Raw genomic sequence first — 21093 nt, forward strand, 5'->3', positions numbered from 1 at the left:
GAAGACCAATGACGAAATCAAAATTAGCGTTCAATTTCGATTATACCGTGTGAATTTTGGAGAATTTCAAGAGATGTCGTTTTTGGCCGATTTTGACAAATGTAGGAAGGCTATACCCTTCCCACTTTTTCATTTTTGGCCAAATTTCAAATTTTGCTTAAAATTCATGATTTCGATTCAGAATTGAACGAAAATCACAGAAATCAGGTTTATTTTTCTGTCTATCTTATAGTTTTTGATATAAACGTTAAAAACCATACACTCTCAGTTTTTTGGGGGTATTCGAGGGTATTCGAACTAGTAGCGTTTTGGTTTTTGCTACTAATAGTATAGGGGGGGTATTCTATTAGTAGCATACCTGTTCTAGAATAGGGGTTCGAATATCCCCCGAATACCCCCTATACTAGGGATATTCGATTCCTACTAGCATCCTGAATTTACCCTTCCCCCGATTCTTCATGCATACCCACCAATCTATAAATATACTGCTTCACGACTATGAATAAATTACAAAATATAAATGTCTTTCAGAAGTCTGTATTCATCTGAGATTAGGCCATGGAAAGGAGCATACTACAACGGTGCAAGACAACATTTATACAAATACAACAAATTTTTTATCATAAAAAACCCAGTTTGTTATTATAAAGAACAAGAGAACAAAATAAGACAACAGTATTTGCATTTTTGGAACACCTCAACTTAAAAATAAACATCATTGCACATGATGACACAATCAAGCTTATAAGCTTGAAAGCGCCCACTTTTATAAAAGTGGGCGCCATTCACTTTTAAGCTCGATTGTGTTAGCATTGCAATTTAGCCTTGTAGGTCTCTTAAACATTCTAGGGATGCTCTAAAGGCTGTTACTGAGGGAGAAGGAATTTTAATATCGAAAACGCATTCCTCAAAAAATCCATAAAATGATTCCAAATACTGAGGGAAATTTAAATTAAATGCATAAAACGAGCAAAACAAGTTAACGAAAGCAGTTGCAAAGTCGTTACCACACAGTATTATATCACGATCGATAACAATCCAGAAGTTTGTAGGAGTTTCCATCGTTCCCATGCAGCAGATGAATGGCTGCTTCAAATGAGGGTCTCGCGTTTCGCTTAATTGAATCAAGTCAGCATTATCCTGTAAACACAACACAATAAAAAATTGCTATAGTTATAAATAAAGACGAAAAAGAGTAAACTTTTAAACTGAAAAGAAAATTGCCTTTAAAAAGACTATCAGTCGTTCCGTAATCAAACGAAAATTAACTTTTCGGAGTTTAACGATGCTTGGAGTCAGCTTTAGTAACACGAAAACGGCCTTAAGACATTCTGTTAAAAGGTAATTCGTGAAAAATGACAAATTAACTCGAAAAGTAGACTATAATCAACTTACCGTCAGGGCAGTCAGGAATGTCAATGTTTTTTTTATTAGCCAGAGCCAATATTTTAAATAAGAATTTTTCTTTAAAGACTTTTTCGAAGTTCTTGGCATCGGGATAGAGTAACTGAAATTCTACCTGAAACTTTAGGAATAAAAATAAGTTAGCTGAAACATCTCGAACGTATTGCTGTAGCACATTACCAGAGATCCATTTTGGAAGTCCTTGAAGCGGGGATATTCTTTCATGATGAGACCAGGTTCAGTCAGAGTTTGTTTGATTTCTTTTTGGCGATACCCAAAAGTCGCCTTGCTGTACTCAATGATGACTGTGTCATTATCTCCTCCAGGCGGATGACTCTTCAACCATTCAACCTGTAAATATAAACAAAGTTAAAGCTTTTATTGTGGATTGAATGTTATTTAAAAAATAAACCTTAAACTGGCATTCGGCTTCATTGAAGATGTAGTCGGCATTTTTCTTTACATGAGGCCGTTTCGTGACACGCGGTTTTTTTGGATTGGAGAAGAGTCCTGTGTTGGCCTCTTCCGGCGTGGTTCTTCACGATGAACTTCCCTCAGTCTTTTCAGCCTTGTCTCAATAAAACCAGATCCAGTTGTTTGATTATAGAAATGACAAGAAAACACTTTGCCATCCACGTTGATTCCCAGGCAAGGAAACGCAGCCACTATGGCTTCACCAAGATTTTTTCTTTTCTCCGTCGGGGGAAATAAGTCGAGTTTTCCAGTCAATGTCACTAAGCGATTCACTAGGATCTGAACAATTGTGATGCGCTCTTTTTCAGTAATGAAAGCCTCAAGTCGTTCCAGGTAGTTTTGCACAATTACTTTCCCCTCGTCGGTCGCATTTAAAATGTCGATGACGTTGAAATCAATCACCTACAAGTAAAGTAAAAATTCCAACAGTTAGAAAAAGCAAGAAGTAAATATGTAGTGACGAAATACATTGTTATTTGAAGGTTGGTCCGTCACAATGATATCAAGTATCTGATTCTCGTTGACGATTGGTTCGTATTCTATCGTAGGATCACAAGCCACAATTCCAGTAGATTCCTTTTCTTGCTCTTGGGGCTGCTGACTTTTGATTGTTTTTATGAAACTAAGCAGTTTCATCTTGTGTCCCAGTGTTAGTTGAAGTACTTCAACATTTGCTTCATCTAAACAGAGAAGGCACTGTCCATCAATATCAGCAGCTATTTAAAAGGAATGAGAAATATGTTAATTTTAGACAAAATAACGAACAGTTACGTAAGAGACATTTTCGGAAACATTAAAACTTTTTAATAACCATGTTGGAGCAACATTTGGTCTCAAATTATCATGTGCAATCATAATAGATTTAGCAGGAAAATAAGGTTGAACACAATGACTAACATTGTGTTTGGCCCTCAATTCAAGAAAGAATCTAGCTAATCTCTGAGTTGTTTTATCTGCTGTTGCATTCGCTTGGTGAAAACTGTCCTGCTGTAAAGGATCACTAACATCGAAATCAGTTACTCCTGGTTCGATATGTTGAAAAGAAACATCAGGAAGTACTTGTCTAACATCTGGTTGTGGATCTTTAACTAAACAATTGATAACGTGGTCTCTATATTTAGCAAAACTGTTGAAGCCAGCCTTGCAGTCAGCGTTCCCACAATACAAAGTTCTGTTACTATGACCTGTTGTTTTAAGGAAGCCATGAAAAAGTTTCAAGTGACTTGTCAGTTGAGAATAATTGCCTTTAACTATAACTGAACATAAAAAGCATTTAAAAGAATCAATGGACATTTTGGAAAAGGGTCTCACCAACCAACAAACACACAGCACAGAAAATGTTCAACTTAAAATAGATTCCTACTACATAGATATTACCTAGCAATTTTTCTGGAATTACAGCCGGCAGTTTGTTAGTCGAAAGGAGATGCAACCGCAGGTCTTCTGCAGATAAAGTTGAGATACAAGTTTTAGATTCCATTAAAGCCCTCAATCACATAACTGTCAAAATTGTCTGCACTGACGACCGTCATTAACTTTTTTGCATGCTGGATGTTTGCCATATTTCAAATTAGATTTGACAAAAAATATTTATTGTTTCAATATTGCTAAATCTGTTATATTAAATCAAATCCCGGTGTCTAAGAATTATTTGTGGGATTTCTATCCAGTATTCTGTATTTTAAAATGATTTTTATTGATAAATATCTCTTGGATGGCAACGTTTACTGACGCTGATGCAAAAATTCGAATACCTGGTATTCGAATTCGAATACGGAGGGGGCGTTTTATTCAAACTCGATCTTCGAATACCCGGAAGTACGAAGGGTATTCTATTTCGAATAAGGATTGTCTTATAGATAGTCGAAGATTTAGATTAGGTAAGACCATCTACCAGACCTATTCTAGCTAAGAGGTATTCGAATCTCGGATAACCAACGTATAAGATTAGAATATCCCCTGAAAACTGAGAGTGTATATTAAGTTGGTGCGCTAACAGCACTGTTTTCGTTTATTTTAAAACGACTAGTTTAACGAGAAGACCAATGACGAAATCAAAATAAGCGTTCAATTTGGATTATACCGTGTGAATTTTGTAGAATTTCCAGAGATGTCGTTTTTGGCCGATTTTGACCAAAGTAGGAAGGCTATACCCTTCCCACTTTTTCATTTTTGGCCAAATTTCAAATTTTGCTTAAAATACATGATTTCGATTCAGAATTGAACGAAAATCACAGAAATCAGGTTTATTTTTCGATATTTCTTAAAGTTTTTGATATAAACGTTAAAAACCATATATTAAGTTGGTGCGCTAACAGCACTGTTTTCGTTTATTTTTAAAACGACTAGTTTAACGAGAAGACCAATGATGAAATCAAAATTAGCGTTCAATTTCGATTATACCGTGTGAATTTTGGAGAATTTCCAGAGATGTCGTTTTTGGCCGATTTTGACAAAAGTAGGAAGGCTATACCCTTCCCACTTTTTCATTTTTGGCCAAATTTCAAATTTTGCTTAAAATACATGATTTCGATTCAGAATTGAACGAAAATCACAGAAATCAGGTTTATTTTTCGAGTGTTCTTAAAGTTTTTGATATAAACGTTAAAAACCATATATTAAGTTGGTGCGCTAACAGCACTGTTTTCGTTTATTTTAAAACGACTAGTTTAACGAGAAGACCAATGACGAAATCAAAATTAGCGTTCAATTTCGATTATACCGTGTGAATTTTGGAGAATTTCAAGAGATGTCGTTTTTGGCCGATTTTGACAAATGTAGGAAGGCTATACCCTTCCCACTTTTTCATTTTTGGCCAAATTTCAAATTTTGCTTAAAATTCATGATTTCGATTCAGAATTGAACGAAAATCACAGAAATCAGGTTTATTTTTCTGTCTATCTTATAGTTTTTGATATAAACGTTAAAAACCATATATTAAGTTGGTGCGCTAACAGCACTGTTTTCGTTTATTTTAAAACGACTAGTTTAACGAGAAGACCAATGACGAAATCAAAATTAGCGTTCAATTTCGATTATACCGTGTGAATTTTGGAGAATTTCAAGAGATGTCGTTTTTGGCCGATTTTGACAAAAGTAGGAAGGCTATACCCTTCCCACTTTTTCATTTTTGGCCAAATTTCAAATTTTGCTTAAAATACATGATTTCGATTCAGAATTGAACGAAAATCACAGAAATCAGGTTTATTTTTCGATTGTTCTTAAAGTTTTTTATATAAACGTTAAAAACCATATATTAAGTTGGTGCGCTAACAGCACTGTTTTTGTTTATTTTTAAAACGACTAGTTTAACGAGAAGACCAATGACGAAATCAAAATTAGCGTTCAATTTCGATTATACCGTGTGAATTTTGGAGAATTTCCAGAGATGTCGTTTTTGGCCGATTTTGACAAAAGTAGGAAGGCTATACCCTTCCCACTTTTTCATTTTTGGCCAAATTTCAAATTTTGCTTAAAATACATGATTTCGATTCAGAATTGAACGAAAATCACAGAAATCAGGTTTATTTTTCGATTGTTCTTAAAGTTTTTGATATAAACGTTAAAAACCATATATTAAGTTGGTGCGCTAACAGCACTGTTTTCGTTTATTTTTAAAACGACTAGTTTAACGAGAAAACCAATGACGAAATCGAAATAAGCGTTCAATTTAGATTATACCGTGTGAATTTTGTAGAATTTCCAGAGGTGTCGTTTTTGGCCGATTTTGACAAAAGTAGGAAGGCTATACCCTTCCCACTTTTTCATTTTTGGCCAAATTTCAAATTTTGCTTAAAATACATGATTTCGATTCAGAATTGAACGAAAATCACAGAAATCAGGTTTATTTTTCGATTGTTCTTAAAGTTTTTGATATAAACGTTAAAAACCATATATTAAGTTGGTGCGCTAACAGCACTGTTTTCGTTTATTTTTAAAACGACTAGTTTAACGAGAAGACCAATGACGAAATCAAAATAAGCGTTCAATTTCGATTATACCGTGTGAATTTTGGAGAATTTCAAGAGATGTCGTTTTTGGCCGATTTTGACAAAAGTAGGAAGGCTATACCCTTCCCACTTTTTCATTTTTGGCCAAATTTCAAATTTTGCTTAAAATACATGATTTCGATTCAGAATTGAACGAAAATCACAGAAATCAGGTTTATTTTTCGATTGTTCTTAAAGTTTTTGATATAAACGTTAAAAACCATAAATTAAGTTGGTGCGCTAACAGCACTGTTTTCGTTTATTTTTAAAACGACTAGTTTAACGAGAAGACCAATAACGAAATCAAAATTAGCGTTCAATTTCGATTATACCGTGTGAATTTTGGAGAATTTCCAGAGATGTCGTTTTTGGCCGATTTTGACAAAAGTAGGAAGGCTATACCCTTCCCACTTTTTCATTTTTGGCCAAATTTCAAATTTTGCTTAAAATTCATGATTTCGATTCAGAATTGAACGAAAATCACAGAAATCAGGTTTATTTTTCGATTGTTCTTAAAGTTTTTGATATAAACGTTAAAAACCATAAATTAAGTTGGTGCGCTAACAGCACTGTTTTCGTTTATTTTTAAAACGATTAGTTTAACGAGAAAACCAATGACGAAATCGAAATAAGCGTTCAATTTAGATTATACCGTGTGAATTTTGTAGAATTTCCAGAGATGTCGTTTTTGGCCGATTTTGACAAAAGTAGGAAGGCTATACCCTTCCCACTTTTTCATTTTTGGCCAAATTTCAAATTTTGCTTAAAATACATGATTTCGATTCAGAATTGAACGAAAATCACAGAAATCAGGTTTATTTTTCGATTGTTCTTAAAGTTTTTGATATAAACGTTAAAAACCATAAATTAAGTTGGTGCGCTAACAGCACTGTTTTCGTTTATTTTTTAAACGACTAGTTTAACGAGAAGACCAATGACGAAATCAAAATTAGCGTTCAATTTAGATTATACCGTGTGAATTTTGGAGAATTTCCAGAGATGTCGTTTTTGGCCGATTTTGACAAAAGTAGGAAGGCTATACCCTTCCCACTTTTTCATTTTTGGCCAAATTTCAAATTTTGCTTAAAATTCATGATTTCGATTCAGAATTGAACGAAAATCACAGAAATCAGGTTTATTTTTCGATTGTTCTTAAAGTTTTTGATATAAACGTTAAAAACCATTAAATAAAGTTGGTGCGCTAACAGCACTTTTTTCGTTTATTTTTAAAACGACTAGTTTAAAAAACGAGAAGACCAATGACGAAATCAAAATTAGCGTTCAATTTCGATTATACCGTGTGAATTTTGGAGAATTTCAAGAGATGTCGTTTTTGGCCGATTTTGACAAAAGTAGGAAGGCTATACCCTTCCCACTTTTTCATTTTTGGCCAAATTTCAAATTTTGCTTAAAATTCATGATTTCGATTCAGAATTGAACGAAAATCACAGAAATCAGGTTTATTTTTCGATTGTTCTTAAAGTTTTTGATATAAACGTTAAAAACCATAAATTAAGTTGGTGCGCTAACAGCACTGTTTTCGTTTATTTTTAAAACGACTAGTTTAACGAGAAGACCAATGACGAAATCAAAATTAGCGTTCAATTTCGATTATACCGTGTGAATTTTGGAGAATTTCCAGAGATGTCGTTTTTGGCCGATTTTGACAAAAGTAGGAAGGCTATACCCTTCCCACTTTTTCATTTTTGGCCAAATTTCAAATTTTGCTTAAAATACATGATTTCGATTCAGAATTGAACGAAAATCACAGAAATCAGGTTTATTTTTCGATTGTTCTTAAAGTTTTTGATATAAACGTTAAAAACCATAAATTAAGTTGGTGCGCTAACAGCACTGTTTTCGTTTATTTTTAAAACGACTAGTTTAACGAGAAGACCAATGACGAAATCAAAATTAGCGTTCAATTTCGATTATACCGTGTGAATTTTGGAGAATTTCCAGAGATGTCGTTTTTGGCCGATTTTGACAAAAGTAGGAAGGCTATACCCTTCCCACTTTTTCATTTTTGGCCAAATTTCAAATTTTGCTTAAAATTCATGATTTCGATTCAGAATTGAACGAAAATCACAGAAATCAGGTTTATTTTTCGATTGTTCTTAAAGTTTTTGATATAAACGTTAAAAACCATAAATTAAGTTGGTGCGCTAACAGCACTGTTTTCGTTTATTTTTAAAACGACTAGTTTAACGAGAAAACCAATGACGAAATCGAAATAAGCGTTCAATTTAGATTATACCGTGTGAATTTTGTAGAATTTCCAGAGATGTCGTTTTTGGCCGATTTTGACAAAAGTAGGAAGGCTATACCCTTCCCACTTTTTCATTTTTGGCCAAATTTCAAATTTTGCTTAAAATACATGATTTCGATTCAGAATTGAACGAAAATCACAGAAATCAGGTTTATTTTTCGATTGTTCTTAAAGTTTTTGATATAAACGTTAAAAACCATAAATTAAGTTGGTGCGCTAACAGCACTGTTTTCGTTTATTTTTAAAACGACTAGTTTAACGAGAAGACCAATAACGAAATCAAAATTAGCGTTCAATTTCGATTATACCGTGTGAATTTTGGAGAATTTCCAGAGATGTCGTTTTTGGCCGATTTTGACAAAAGTAGGAAGGCTATACCCTTCCCACTTTTTCATTTTTGGCCAAATTTCAAATTTTGCTTAAAATTCATGATTTCGATTCAGAATTGAACGAAAATCACAGAAATCAGGTTTATTTTTCGATTGTTCTTAAAGTTTTTGATATAAACGTTAAAAACCATAAATTAAGTTGGTGCGCTAACAGCACTGTTTTCGTTTATTTTTAAAACGACTAGTTTAACGAGAAAACCAATGACGAAATCGAAATAAGCGTTCAATTTAGATTATACCGTGTGAATTTTGTAGAATTTCCAGAGATGTCGTTTTTGGCCGATTTTGACAAAAGTAGGAAGGCTATACCCTTCCCACTTTTTCATTTTTGGCCAAATTTCAAATTTTGCTTAAAATACATGATTTCGATTCAGAATTGAACGAAAATCACAGAAATCAGGTTTATTTTTCGATTGTTCTTAAAGTTTTTGATATAAACGTTAAAAACCATAAATTAAGTTGGTGCGCTAACAGCACTGTTTTCGTTTATTTTTAAAACGACTAGTTTAACGAGAAGACCAATAACGAAATCAAAATTAGCGTTCAATTTCGATTATACCGTGTGAATTTTGGAGAATTTCCAGAGATGTCGTTTTTGGCCGATTTTGACAAAAGTAGGAAGGCTATACCCTTCCCACTTTTTCATTTTTGGCCAAATTTCAAATTTTGCTTAAAATACATGATTTCGATTCAGAATTGAACGAAAATCACAGAAATCAGGTTTATTTTTCGATTGTTCTTAAAGTTTTTGATATAAACGTTAAAAACCATAAATTAAGTTGGTGCGCTAACAGCACTGTTTTCGTTTATTTTTAAAACGACTAGTTTAACGAGAAGACCAATGACGAAATCAAAATTAGTGTTCAATTTCGATTATACCGTGTGAATTTTGGAGAATTTCCAGAGATGTCGTTTTTGGCCGATTTTGACAAAAGTAGGAAGGCTATACCCTTCCCACTTTTTCATTTTTGGCCAAATTTCAAATTTTGCTTAAAATTCATGATTTCGATTCAGAATTGAACGAAAATCACAGAAATCAGGTTTATTTTTCGATTGTTCTTAAAGTTTTTGATATAAACGTTAAAAACCATATATTAAGTTGGTGCGCTAACAGCACTGTTTTCGTTTATTTTTAAAACGACTAGTTTAACGAGAAGACCAATGACGAAATCAAAATTAGCGTTCAATTTCGATTATACCGTGTGAATTTTGGAGAATTTCAAGAGATGTCGTTTTTGGCCGATTTTGACAAAAGTAGGGAAGGCTATACCCTTCCCACTTTTTCATTTTTGGCCAAATTTCAAATTTTGCTTAAAATTCATGATTTCGATTCAGAATTGAACGAAAATCACAGAAATCAGGTTTATTTTTCGATTGTTCTTAAAGTTTTTGATATAAACGTTAAAAACCATAAATTAAGTTGGTGCGCTAACAGCACTGTTTTCGTTTATTTTTAAAACGACTAGTTTAACGAGAAGACCAATGACGAAATCAAAATTAGCGTTCAATTTCGATTATACCGTGTGAATTTTGGAGAATTTCCAGAGATGTCGTTTTTGGCCGATTTTGACAAAAGTAGGAAGGCTATACCCTTCCCACTTTTTCATTTTTGGCCAAATTTCAAATTTTGCTTAAAATACATGATTTCGATTCAGAATTGAACGAAAATCACAGAAATCAGGTTTATTTTTCGATTGTTCTTAAAGTTTTTGATATAAACGTTAAAAACCATAAATTAAGTTGGTGCGCTAACAGCACTGTTTTCGTTTATTTTTAAAACGACTAGTTTAACGAGAAGACCAATGACGAAATCAAAATTAGCGTTCAATTTCGATTATACCGTGTGAATTTTGGAGAATTTCCAGAGATGTCGTTTTTGGCCGATTTTGACAAAAGTAGGAAGGCTATACCCTTCCCACTTTTTCATTTTTGGCCAAATTTCAAATTTTGCTTAAAATTCATGATTTCGATTCAGAATTGAACGAAAATCACAGAAATCAGGTTTATTTTTCGATTGTTCTTAAAGTTTTTGATATAAACGTTAAAAACCATAAATTAAGTTGGTGCGCTAACAGCACTGTTTTCGTTTATTTTTAAAACGACTAGTTTAACGAGAAAACCAATGACGAAATCGAAATAAGCGTTCAATTTAGATTATACCGTGTGAATTTTGTAGAATTTCCAGAGATGTCGTTTTTGGCCGATTTTGACAAAAGTAGGAAGGCTATACCCTTCCCACTTTTTCATTTTTGGCCAAATTTCAAATTTTGCTTAAAATTCATGATTTCGATTCAGAATTGAACGAAAATCACAGAAATCAGGTTTATTTTTCGATTGTTCTTAAAGTTTTTGATATAAACGTTAAAAACCATAAATTAAGTTGGTGCGCTAACAGCACTGTTTTCGTTTATTTTTAAAACGACTAGTTTAACGAGAAAACCAATGACGAAATCGAAATAAGCGTTCAATTTAGATTATACCGTGTGAATTTTGTAGAATTTCCAGAGATGTCGTTTTTGGCCGATTTTGACAAAAGTAGGAAGGCTATACCCTTCCCACTTTTTCATTTTTGGCCAAATTTCAAATTTTGCTTAAAATACATGATTTCGATTCAGAATTGAACGAAAATCACAGAAATCAGGTTTATTTTTCGATTGTTCTTAAAGTTTTTGATATAAACGTTAAAAACCATAAATTAAGTTGGTGCGCTAACAGCACTGTTTTCGTTTATTTTTAAAACGACTAGTTTAACGAGAAGACCAATGACGAAATCAAAATTAGCGTTCAATTTCGATTATACCGTGTGAATTTTGTAGAATTTCCAGAGATGTCGTTTTTGGCCGATTTTGACAAAAGTAGGAAGGCTATACCCTTCCCACTTTTTCATTTTTGGCCAAATTTCAAATTTTGCTTAAAATACATGATTTCGATTCAGAATTGAACGAAAATCACAGAAATCAGGTTTATTTTTCGATTGTTCTTAAAGTTTTTGATATAAACGTTAAAAACCATAAATTAAGTTGGTGCGCTAACAGCACTGTTTTCGTTTATTTTTAAAACGACTAGTTTAACGAGAAGACCAATAACGAAATCAAAATTAGTGTTCAATTTCGATTATACCGTGTGAATTTTGGAGAATTTCCAGAGATGTCGTTTTTGGCCGATTTTGACAAAAGTAGGAAGGCTATACCCTTCCCACTTTTTCATTTTTGGCCAAATTTCAAATTTTGCTTAAAATTCATGATTTCGATTCAGAATTGAACGAAAATCACAGAAATCAGGTTTATTTTTCGATTGTTCTTAAAGTTTTTGATATAAACGTTAAAAACCATATATTAAGTTGGTGCGCTAACAGCACTGTTTTCGTTTATTTTTAAAACGACTAGTTTAACGAGAAGACCAATGACGAAATCAAAATTAGCGTTCAATTTCGATTATACCGTGTGAATTTTGGAGAATTTCAAGAGATGTCGTTTTTGGCCGATTTTGACAAAAGTAGGAAGGCTATACCCTTCCCACTTTTTCATTTTTGGCCAAATTTCAAATTTTGCTTAAAATTCATGATTTCGATTCAGAATTGAACGAAAATCACAGAAATCAGGTTTATTTTTCGATTGTTCTTAAAGTTTTTGATATAAACGTTAAAAACCATAAATTAAGTTGGTGCGCTAACAGCACTGTTTTCGTTTATTTTTAAAACGACTAGTTTAACGAGAAGACCAATGACGAAATCAAAATTAGCGTTCAATTTAGATTATACCGTGTGAATTTTGTAGAATTTCCAGAGATGTCGTTTTTGGCCGATTTTGACAAAAGTAGGAAGGCTATACCCTTCCCACTTTTTCATTTTTGGCCAAATTTCAAATTTTGCTTAAAATACATGATTTCGATTCAGAATTGAACGAAAATCACAGAAATCAGGTTTATTTTTCGATTGTTCTTAAAGTTTTTGATATAAACGTTAAAAACCATATATTAAGTTGGTGCGCTAACAGCACTGTTTTCGTTTATTTTTAAAACGACTAGTTTAACGAGAAGACCAATGACGAAATCAAAATTAGCGTTCAATTTCGATTATACCGTGTGAATTTTGGAGAATTTCCAGAGATGTCGTTTTTGGCCGATTTTGACAAAAGTAGGAAGGCTATACCCTTCCCACTTTTTCATTTTTGGCCAAATTTCAAATTTTGCTTAAAATTCATGATTTCGATTCAGAATTGAACGAAAATCACAGAAATCAGGTTTATTTTTCGATTGTTCTTAAAGTTTTTGATATAAACGTTAAAAACCATAAATTAAGTTGGTGCGCTAACAGCACTGTTTTCGTTTATTTTTAAAACGACTAGTTTAACGAGAAAACCAATGACGAAATCGAAATAAGCGTTCAATTTAGATTATACCGTGTGAATTTTGTAGAATTTCCAGAGATGTCGTTTTTGGCCGATTTTGACAAAAGTAGGAAGGCTATACCCTTCCCACTTTTTCATTTTTGGCCAAATTTCAAATTTTGCTTAAAATACATGATTTCGATTCAGAATTGAACGAAAATCACAGAAATCAGGTTTATTTTTCGATTGTTCTTAAAGTTTTTGATATAAACGTTAAAAACCATAAATTAAGTTGGTGCGCTAACAGCACTGTTTTCGTTTATTTTTAAAACGACTAGTTTAACGAGAAAACCAATGACGAAATCGAAATAAGCGTTCAATTTAGATTATACCGTGTGAATTTTGTAGAATTTCCAGAGATGTCGTTTTTGGCCGATTTTGACAAAAGTAGGAAGGCTATACCCTTCCCACTTTTTCATTTTTGGCCAAATTTCAAATTTTGCTTAAAATACATGATTTCGATTCAGAATTGAACGAAAATCACAGAAATCAGGTTTATTTTTCGATTGTTCTTAAAGTTTTTGATATAAACGTTAAAAACCATAAATTAAGTTGGTGCGCTAACAGCACTGTTTTCGTTTATTTTTAAAACGACTAGTTTAACGAGAAGACCAATGACGAAATCAAAATTAGCGTTCAATTTCGATTATACCGTGTGAATTTTGTAGAATTTCCAGAGATGTCGTTTTTGGCCGATTTTGACAAAAGTAGGAAGGCTATACCCTTCCCACTTTTTCATTTTTGGCCAAATTTCAAATTTTGCTTAAAATACATGATTTCGATTCAGAATTGAACGAAAATCACAGAAATCAGGTTTATTTTTCGATTGTTCTTAAAGTTTTTGATATAAACGTTAAAAACCATAAATTAAGTTGGTGCGCTAACAGCACTGTTTTCGTTTATTTTTAAAACGACTAGTTTAACGAGAAGACCAATAACGAAATCAAAATTAGTGTTCAATTTCGATTATACCGTGTGAATTTTGGAGAATTTCCAGAGATGTCGTTTTTGGCCGATTTTGACAAAAGTAGGAAGGCTATACCCTTCCCACTTTTTCATTTTTGGCCAAATTTCAAATTTTGCTTAAAATTCATGATTTCGATTCAGAATTGAACGAAAATCACAGAAATCAGGTTTATTTTTCGATTGTTCTTAAAGTTTTTGATATAAACGTTAAAAACCATATATTAAGTTGGTGCGCTAACAGCACTGTTTTCGTTTATTTTTAAAACGACTAGTTTAACGAGAAGACCAATGACGAAATCAAAATTAGCGTTCAATTTCGATTATACCGTGTGAATTTTGGAGAATTTCAAGAGATGTCGTTTTTGGCCGATTTTGACAAAAGTAGGAAGGCTATACCCTTCCCACTTTTTCATTTTTGGCCAAATTTCAAATTTTGCTTAAAATTCATGATTTCGATTCAGAATTGAACGAAAATCACAGAAATCAGGTTTATTTTTCGATTGTTCTTAAAGTTTTTGATATAAACGTTAAAAACCATAAATTAAGTTGGTGCGCTAACAGCACTGTTTTCGTTTATTTTTAAAACGACTAGTTTAACGAGAAGACCAATGACGAAATCAAAATTAGCGTTCAATTTCGATTATACCGTGTGAATTTTGGAGAATTTCCAGAGATGTCGTTTTTGGCCGATTTTGACAAAAGTAGGAAGGCTATACCCTTCCCACTTTTTCATTTTTGGCCAAATTTCAAATTTTGCTTAAAATACATGATTTCGATTCAGAATTGAACGAAAATCACAGAAATCAGGTTTATTTTTCGATTGTTCTTAAAGTTTTTGATATAAACGTTAAAAACCATAAATTAAGTTGGTGCGCTAACAGCACTGTTTTCGTTTATTTTTAAAACGACTAGTTTAACGAGAAAACCAATGACGAAATCGAAATAAGCGTTCAATTTAGATTATACCGTGTGAATTTTGTAGAATTTCCAGAGATGTCGTTTTTGGCCGATTTTGACAAAAGTAGGAAGGCTATACCCTTCCCACTTTTTCATTTTTGGCCAAATTTCAAATTTTGCTTAAAATACATGATTTCGATTCAGAATTGAACGAAAATCACAGAAATCAGGTTTATTTTTCTGTCTATCTTATAGTTTTTGATATAAACGTTAAAAATCATAAATTAAGTTGGTGCGCTAACAGCACTGTTTTCGTTTATTTTTAAAACGGCTAGTTTAACGAGAAAACCAATGATGAAATCAAAATAAGCGTTCAATTTCGATTATACCGTGTGAATTTTGGAGAATTTCAAGAGATGTCGTTTTTGGCCGATTTTGACAAAAGTAGGAAGGCTATACCCTTCCCACTTTTTCATTTTTGGCCAAATTTCAAATTTTGCTTAAAATACATGATTTCGATTCAGAATTGAACGAAAATCACAGAAATCAGGTTTATTTGTCTGTTTATCCTATAGTTTTTTATATTAACGTTAAAAACCATAAATTAAGTTGGTCCGCTAACAGCATTGTTTTCGTTTATTTTTAAAACGACTAGTTTAACGAGAAGACCAATGACGAAATCAAAATTAGCGTTCAATTTCGATTATTCCGTGTGAATTATGGAGAATTTCAAAAGATGTCGTTTTTGGCCGATTTTGACAAAAGTAGGAAGGCTATACCCTTCCCACTTTTTCATTTTTGGCCAAATTTCAAATTTTGCTTAAAATACATGATTTCTTTCAGAATTGAACGAAAATCACGGAAATCAGGTTTTTTTTTCTATTGGTCTTATACTTTTTTTAAACTTAACGTTAACAACAAAATGTAAAGTTGGAGTTGTAACAATACTTTATTTTCGTTCATTTTAAAATCGGCTATTTAACGAGGAAACCATTTACTTAATCGAAATTAGCGGTCAGTTTTGATTGTTCTGTTTGATTCTTTTTTCTGTAACGCTATCGAAAACTTCGCGAACAGCGGGAGCCGTTGAGTGTATCAGAGTATATACGGTTGCCGCGATTCAAGAGCAACTACAGCCCAACCCTATCGAGAACTTCCCGAACGGAGTGAGGGTCCTAGTTTTGATAGAATCCCTATCGGGAAATTCGCCGTAGTTGTATAAATAAGAAAAAGTTGAAACGATGACCGTCTAGATAACGAGCGATTTTAATTGATCGTCTGTAAAATCGACCAATGACATGAGCAAGAAGTGAAACAGAAAATAGAAATAGAATTGACTATTCATGTCTCAGCTAATTAATAGACAGGTTGATCGGAAGATCACTGATGAGCTTCCCGCAGTTCCCGGTCTGGTGATGTCTCCATTACGATACCTTCTAGGGATTCTCCTGTACAATATCTTCAGACGAATCCTCTAAAACTACATCTTCAGGATCTGGCACTTTAGGAAGAAAATCCTCGCCAGGATACATGGACTGGAAGATATTTCGTGCCTGAAAATGTTTAAGCTCTGTCAATTTCTGTCCTGGTGGAAAAATAAACTTTGTTTACTTTTATAACATGATCGTCGAAATCCAAGAATAGATCCGGTCCGGGACAAGAATAAACATTAGATGGCAGTTTCCCTTCGGGACTGTCATACTCATTTATATTAAAATGTAACGACCAGATAATGTTCGGTTTGTCTAAGGCTTCTTTCTCCCCACTGCAGAAAACGGCATCAATAACTTCTCGAAGGTCTTCAACTGCTGTCGTTACTTGACGAGTAATCAGATGAACGACATCTAGTTTAATCAGAAGAAAACATTCGTTATCTTTGTTATACACTTTACGAATTTCAAAATTTGAACAGCTTAGAAGCGAAAAACGTACACAGGCCAGGAGGACAGGCCATGGTGGAGGCTGAAAGCTCAAGAATTCTCACTGGATCTTTGCCATTAGCTGAGGGAACAGTAATGATTGCTACTTGATCATTATTGGTTATACTTCTGCATGGTACAAAATCAAAAAATTTTACAAATACGCATGATAGTTGTACGGTGACAAATCACGTACCTGTCAGTGATCAATATAGCACGGGAAATACCAGATTTTATGTTAGCTAGTGGATTAAGACAATCCTCTATCAATATGAATCTGGCCATCAACTTTTGGTTATCACTCACAATTCCAATTGCCTGGCCGTCGCTGTCAATAATAATGTTCTCAGTATTACGCTTGAGGCAATAAACTCCCCCAAAAACTGCTGAACACCTGAATTCATTGTTTTAATTACACGATAATTTTAGGGTTTTTATATAATACATCTAACCTGCAAAAACACTGAGGAAGTTCTCCACTTCCGTACAGTGTCCACAAAAAGGGTGTGTTTCCATATCGTCCAATACTTCGCACAAATTTTTGAACGTTCTTCACAGCATCTTGGAAATTTGTTGAATCGTTTGCCATGGCTACCGAGTCAACAAGATATTTTCTAATCTTGCCCTGTATTTTATGAGCATTAAGAAAATTGTCGAAGTTCCCCGATTCATATTCTGTAGTAAAAACGGTAAAGTAAGAAGATGTAATAAATAATTATTCATTCGTTCCGTCATTCAACCTTTAAACTCTTCAGGCTTATTTTCATAGTCTACACACATGGCCAATACTTTCATTAAAAGCCGCTTTTCTACCATGCTGATATCCTTGGAATTAAATACGTCGGCTCTTGAGCATGGTACAGGAAGCAAACAGCCTTCACTAGCGTCGAAAGTATATATGCCAGAGACATTTTTAAATTCAGCATAACGGCAAATTCCGGAATTTATCAGCACTTCTACCATTTCCCCTCGTGAATACAATAACTAAAGTATTTCAAAATTTAACTTTGATTTTTAAAAATTTATGTAACCATAATATTTTTCTCAGTGATAATATACACAATACCTTAGGTGATATGTCAAAATTAAATTTCCTTGAGTTTTTTAACAGTTCTGATTTGGTCCAATTGATTCTGGAAGTTTTGCCTCTGCTAGCTTCACATTCTTGATGGCTATCATCATTTTCTGTCTTGCATTCATCCAAAATAAACCATTTTTCTATGGCATTACAGACAGCTTTGGAATTCAAACTGATATTCAGATCAGAAGCTTCTTTTTGAGATTGTGTGGTGTGTTCTTTAAATTCATCAATTAAACCTAAAGTGTTTTTCAAACTGTTAAAGGAAAATGTAGCCCAGCTACTGCCATAGAAGTCTCTGTGGTCCAGATGTACAACTTGTTTTCCAATTCTAGAAGCAGCAGATGCAACAATGCTTTCAACAAGGCCTGTTTTGAAAGAAAAATCCCATCATTTGTTATTTATTTAACAACGTTGCTGCTTGAGTACCTGTTCCAACCACAATCAAATCACATGGTGAAGGAATATCTTCACCCATTTGTTAGTTAAAAGTACAGAGTTCACTTTTAAAAAATGGAACACGATAAGTTCCTCATATGGCGATGGTTTCTAATAGTCGTTGGATTGGAGACTTAGGTGCACTGGCCGAATAGTACTTGTTCTTCCAGTTTTGATAAACGTCAGAAAACAATAACACTCCACTTCCACCGTTCCACGGATTACAAGGACTTTTAACATTTTGCGGAAAGCAAAACTAAAACTGGGGAACAAAGACAAGGAAGTAAAACCAAGTAAAACTCATGGAACTTGGAGAACTTTCCCTATGGTTTTTTTTAGTACTTTTCGAGTTTTCGTCTTCCTTGAACAGGCGAATTTAAACTCGGAGTAAAGGAAAACTTGGTTTTTCCAATGTTAACCAATCGGGATTTTTTAATTATCATTTTTTCCTTTTCAAATATCCTATTGAATGAAACAACGTTAACCTTGACTTTAACGAGACGAAACCTTGCAACTGCAAATTCTTCCGAATCATTTTTTGGCTTAATGTTTGCGATACGTTAATGACCTATCTGTTATATAGTCCTCTACTCGAGGTCCATAACCGTGTGTAATTATAAATGTTGATAAGAAAAAGAAAAGATAAAACTAAATTCCTCCTAGAAAAAATTCAGTATTTAAATAAAGTTTGGTCGACTGTCTCGCTCGTGAATATGTAAGCTAATCGTGATCACTCGATTAAAATATTTGTGAATTTCATGTTGAAATTAACTGTGTGAATCTAATTCCATTTTTTCAATTGCTATTATGAGTGTTGGTAAAAGTTTTACTCTTGCATGGGAAGCAGTGTGTATCATTTTGACAAAATCTATTAGAACCAAACCAAGCAAGGATATTGCAATCAAAAATCAGGATATAAAGACTTTTAAAGACATTAAGAGTATGGTTCCTATTTCTTACTTCAGCGCACTCGTGAAAAGTGTTCAAAGATTCGTAAGACAGAATCAATAAAATTAGGGATTTTTCAATTCATTCAGGATTCATCATGTATCATCATGATACCTTTTCTAGTACTCATCACTTATTTTAATCAAAGAATTTTTTAACAATTTGCAATACATTTTTAAAGTTTGTACATTTGCCATTATCTTCCCAACGCCGCCTTGCATTCGTAGCAAGTTTAACTTGATTGTTGAATTTTACACTCCTATTCAGTAAACTAAGTTAACCCGAATGGTTTAACAATGGGCGGGCATACTCTACAAAATCGTCGATAAGAACTGGCCAGGCTCCTTCTTCGTCGTAGTTAGAAAGATCATCATTAATGAGCTGTGCAAAATCTAGAAGCAAGTTCCATGTATCTTTTGGTATGGAACGCTTGTAGTGCTCCTTGGTATAAAACGTAAAAATTTGGTTTGCATAAATAGCCGAAATATGTTTTAAAGTTATCACATACTTGCAAAAAGGAACACCATAAATCCAGGAATTTAAACCGTCCACGCAGAATTATGTTCCAGTATGCAATAGCCATTTCCAAGTCTAACCCTTTTTGTCCTTGGTTTTTAGCATAATTAAAGGTGAATTGGTATACATCTTTAAATTTCATAGCATCTTGGATTTCAGCTTCTAAGGCGGGTAGTCTAATTCGCAGTTTTTCTATCGAATCACAGCTACAAAGAAATTATTTGATAAAACTGTTAAATGAAAATTTTTAAAAATTAAGCTATAGTTTTACCCCATTTCAGTCATTCCATTAATGAATTCTTCTTTTGTGAATACACACTGGGTGGAGGATTTGAATTTCCACGCTAGCAATAAAACTAGTCTAGAATCCGGGCTTAAACCTAAGTCCTCAAGGAAATGCATTATGCCATCAGCAAGAATTTTATCATGTTCACTGGAGTCTATAAAATAAAAATTAAACCACATTATTTTGATTCAACTATGTTTGGAAACTTAAATTTTGATTCATGTATACCTCTGTATTGGAGGAAAAGCTGTTCCAGTTTCTTCCAATCAACAGGAACAGGCCTTGGCTGAGAATCCCGGAAGTAGAGATCAGCATTTTGGAAGAAACGGTCAGATGCTATGTCTAATCTCCAATCATGCTGGGTTAAACAAGCAATGGCAGTTTTCTCATTGGCCTGTGTGAATCCCATGAACTGACGAACCTTTTCTTTTTGATTTCCCCTTAGCTTGTGCTAATCAGAACAATAATTATTAACACTAGAAAGCAACCCTAGCAAGTATATTTGTTATGGATAATATAACAAAACTACTAGTAAAGTTTCTAAGCTTCAATTTGCAAACATTAATTGAAGTGGGTATGAAGTAAACCATTGTGTGGTTTTCACCTTTGGCATTTTGCCACTAGGAAAACATTGTTTAGAATCATACTGTATTCTGAAAAAAACCACTATTTACTTCAAAGACTTGTGCTACATTTTCGTAGTTGAAAATAAACGACTAAATTCTGGAATTTGATATACTTACCATAATATAGACACGTGTATATCCTGATTGGTTGTGTTTTAAACTCTAATTGATTTTGCGATGGACAACAAAAAGATGCAAATAACTTAAAAGTCTTTTCTTTAACATCTACTGAGGCTAATGCTGAGCACTCGTATGTAATGTCGCACTACAACAACAAAGGTTTTCTGCAGCGGCGCCAAGTTCAAATAACGCTGGATGATGCATGTGGAATCGGCGAATTGTGGTGAGTTACTTCTCATGATTTCAAGTGCGAAGCGTGACTGAAGCTGCAATCTTCAAGTATCCTTTAAAGCCAATCACCGGATATTGTACAGTAGGACTGAACGACCGGTAAGGCAGAACCATTATATTGTACCGCGTAGAGTATTCAGAATCCCGTTACAAGT

The 21093-nt window shown here is 33.5% G+C and overlaps 3 protein-coding genes across 5 annotated transcripts; all 3 read right to left on the reverse strand.

The window, feature by feature from the left end:
- Nucleotides 1-521: 521 nt before the first annotated feature.
- Nucleotides 522-3414, reverse strand: LOC123476845. Of its 3 annotated transcripts, XM_045179731.1 has the most exons (6): nt 3074-3240; nt 1817-1875; nt 1585-1755; nt 1396-1525; nt 1225-1331; nt 522-1140 (listed from the first exon to the last, which is right to left on the reverse strand). In XM_045179731.1, the coding sequence occupies exons 1-6, from the start codon at nt 3081-3083 to the stop codon at nt 820-822; spliced, it is 798 nt and encodes a 265-aa protein (XP_045035666.1). In that variant the 5' UTR covers nt 3084-3240; the 3' UTR covers nt 522-819. The 3 variants fall into 3 exon arrangements, 1 of the variants encoding a protein (XP_045035666.1); XR_006651811.1 differs by lacking the exons at nt 522-1140; nt 1225-1331; nt 3074-3240 and adding exons at nt 2347-2594; nt 3256-3414 and having other exon boundaries at nt 1466-1525; nt 1817-2280; XR_006651812.1 differs by lacking the exons at nt 522-1140; nt 1225-1331; nt 3074-3240 and adding exons at nt 2347-2558; nt 3256-3410 and having other exon boundaries at nt 1466-1525; nt 1817-2280.
- A 12610-nt stretch (nt 3415-16024) lies between these two features.
- On the reverse strand, nt 16025-18414 carry LOC116932855 (rab proteins geranylgeranyltransferase component A 1). The gene is made up of 8 exons (XM_032940752.2): nt 18203-18414; nt 17762-18141; nt 17436-17679; nt 17148-17370; nt 16892-17089; nt 16709-16824; nt 16388-16620; nt 16025-16329 (listed from the first exon to the last, which is right to left on the reverse strand). Exons 1-8 carry the CDS (start codon nt 18249-18251, stop codon nt 16213-16215), a joined length of 1560 nt encoding a protein of 519 aa, XP_032796643.2. The 5' UTR covers nt 18252-18414; the 3' UTR covers nt 16025-16212.
- Nucleotides 18415-19064: 650 nt separating this feature from the next.
- On the reverse strand, nt 19065-20865 carry LOC116932856 (DCN1-like protein 1). The gene is made up of 5 exons (XM_032940753.2): nt 20705-20865; nt 20190-20412; nt 19947-20115; nt 19668-19881; nt 19065-19600 (listed from the first exon to the last, which is right to left on the reverse strand). Exons 1-5 carry the CDS (start codon nt 20705-20707, stop codon nt 19436-19438), a joined length of 774 nt encoding a protein of 257 aa, XP_032796644.1. The 5' UTR covers nt 20708-20865; the 3' UTR covers nt 19065-19435.
- Between the last annotated feature and the right edge of the window lie 228 nt (nt 20866-21093).

This window comes from Daphnia magna, linkage group LG10, assembly GCF_020631705.1.
Source record: "Daphnia magna isolate NIES linkage group LG10, ASM2063170v1.1, whole genome shotgun sequence".
NCBI classification, from domain to species: domain Eukaryota; kingdom Metazoa; phylum Arthropoda; class Branchiopoda; order Diplostraca; family Daphniidae; genus Daphnia; species Daphnia magna.